The sequence below is a fragment of the Leptodactylus fuscus genome, chromosome 5 (genome assembly GCF_031893055.1).
Source record: "Leptodactylus fuscus isolate aLepFus1 chromosome 5, aLepFus1.hap2, whole genome shotgun sequence".
NCBI classification, from domain to species: domain Eukaryota; kingdom Metazoa; phylum Chordata; class Amphibia; order Anura; family Leptodactylidae; genus Leptodactylus; species Leptodactylus fuscus.
Genome location: NC_134269.1, coordinates 7873366 through 7875063, shown reverse-complemented (window position 1 = coordinate 7875063; position 1698 = coordinate 7873366). Strand labels below are relative to the sequence as shown.

At 41.7% G+C, this 1698-nt stretch overlaps 1 protein-coding gene across 1 annotated transcript; it reads right to left on the bottom strand.

The window, feature by feature from the left end:
• Window positions 1–439: 439 nt before the first annotated feature.
• Window positions 440–1384, bottom strand: LOC142204378 (olfactory receptor 11A1-like). Its single transcript, XM_075275691.1, has one exon. It carries the CDS (start codon window positions 1382–1384, stop codon window positions 440–442), a length of 945 nt encoding a protein of 314 aa, XP_075131792.1.
• Window positions 1385–1698: the final 314 nt, after the last annotated feature.

The window sequence follows — 1698 nt, the reverse complement described above, 5'->3', positions numbered from 1 at the left end:
AAATTTGAGCCAAAGCCAAGAATGGCTACAAAAGGATTGGGAGATATATAGGAAGTAGAGATGAACGAACACTGTTTGGATCAGCCGTTCCGAACAGCATGCTCCCATAGAAATGAATGGAAGCACTTGGCACGTACACTTTACTGCCGGCCGGTCGCCGTGCCAGGTGCTTCCATTCATTTCTATGGGAGCGTGCTGTTCGGAACGGCTGATCCGAACAGTGTTCGCTTATCTCTAATAGGAAGTGCTTACACTTTCACCTTCACCTGGCTTTAGCTAAAATAAAAAACGCAACAAACTCTGCAACAAAAAAATCTGCTTTCCTGCAACATGGGGCCTTAGCCTTAAAGCAGATTGAATTTCCCCAATGCAGGTGTCAACCTAGTGTTATTAAGTCAATTGAGGATTGTCCCTGTTTTTATTATTAGATATGTGTGCATTATTTTTTACTGTTCGGAAACAAAAAAATTTTGTAGGTTGAGAAACAAGCTTGTATTTCTTGGTTCCTTAGGCTGTATATTATTGGATTGAACAATGGAGTTAATACGGTATAAAAAAGTGAAAGAATTTTGTTGATTTCTAATGAACGTTGGTGGGAAGGAACCAGGTAAATGATGAGTATTGTCCCAAAGTATGTACAGACAGAGGCCAGATGGGAGCTACAAGTAGAAAAAGCCTTCCTTCTCCCAGTCTCCGAGGGTATCCGAACAATGGTACAACTTATGGCCACGTAACTTAAGATGATAAGCATAAATGGAAGAAAACCCATTAACATGGCATAGACCAGAACTTCCATTTCAACCAGTGAGGTGTTTGACGAAGACAAATGTAAAATGGGCTTTAAGTCACAAAAAAAGTGATCCACTATTTGAGGGCCACAGAAACTTAAGTTAGATATGGCTATGATTATTGTGATCATTCCAATGCAGCCAGAAATCCACGCCCAGACCACCAGATGGATGCAGGGCTTGTAATTCATGACTGCGGAGTATCTCAAGGGGTTGCAGATGGCTAAGTAGCGATCAAACGCCATTACAGTAAGAAGAAGGCATTCGGCACTCCCAGATGCTGAGTAAATATAAAACTGGGCGATGCAACCGCTCAAGGAGATTGTCCCACCTTCACTCCACATGACATAGATCATGTTGGGCATGATATTGGCCGTGAATATAACTTCACAAGTAGAAAGGTTGCAGAGGAAAAAGAACATGGGAGAGTTGAGTCTTGGGCTTGTAGAAATCAAAGCAATGATCAAAAAGTTCCCAATCAGAATCATCAAATAGGTTAGAAGACAAGTGAGGAGAGTGATGGGCTTGACCGGGTGGAGATCTCCAAATCCTAGAAGGACCAGTTCAGTCACTGCGGTTTGGTTTTCTCTGCACATTTTCTGTTATAGTTAGGATTGAGCTATCGTGATCGGCGATCGAGCAAATTTCACGATCGGGCTCGGGATCAGCTGAAAAATGATCGGAAATTGGATTTTGAGATCTGAAGATCGGTCAACCCTAAAAGTGACTTTTCCCATAGAGAAGCATTGACGGGTTGAGCGATTGGAAAAGATCGGCTTACGATCGGTTGGAAAATGATCGGAAATTGAATTTTAAAATCGATCCTGAAATCTCAAGATCGGCTCAACCCTAGTTATAGTCCAATAAATCATTATTCAGCTCCTTGTTATATAAGATTCGTAGCTACAAA

Coding starts and splice junctions, on each gene's coding strand:
- LOC142204378 (XM_075275691.1), bottom strand. CDS start 1,384: ATGTGCAGAGAAAACCAAACCGCAGTGACTGAACTGGTCCTTCTAGGA.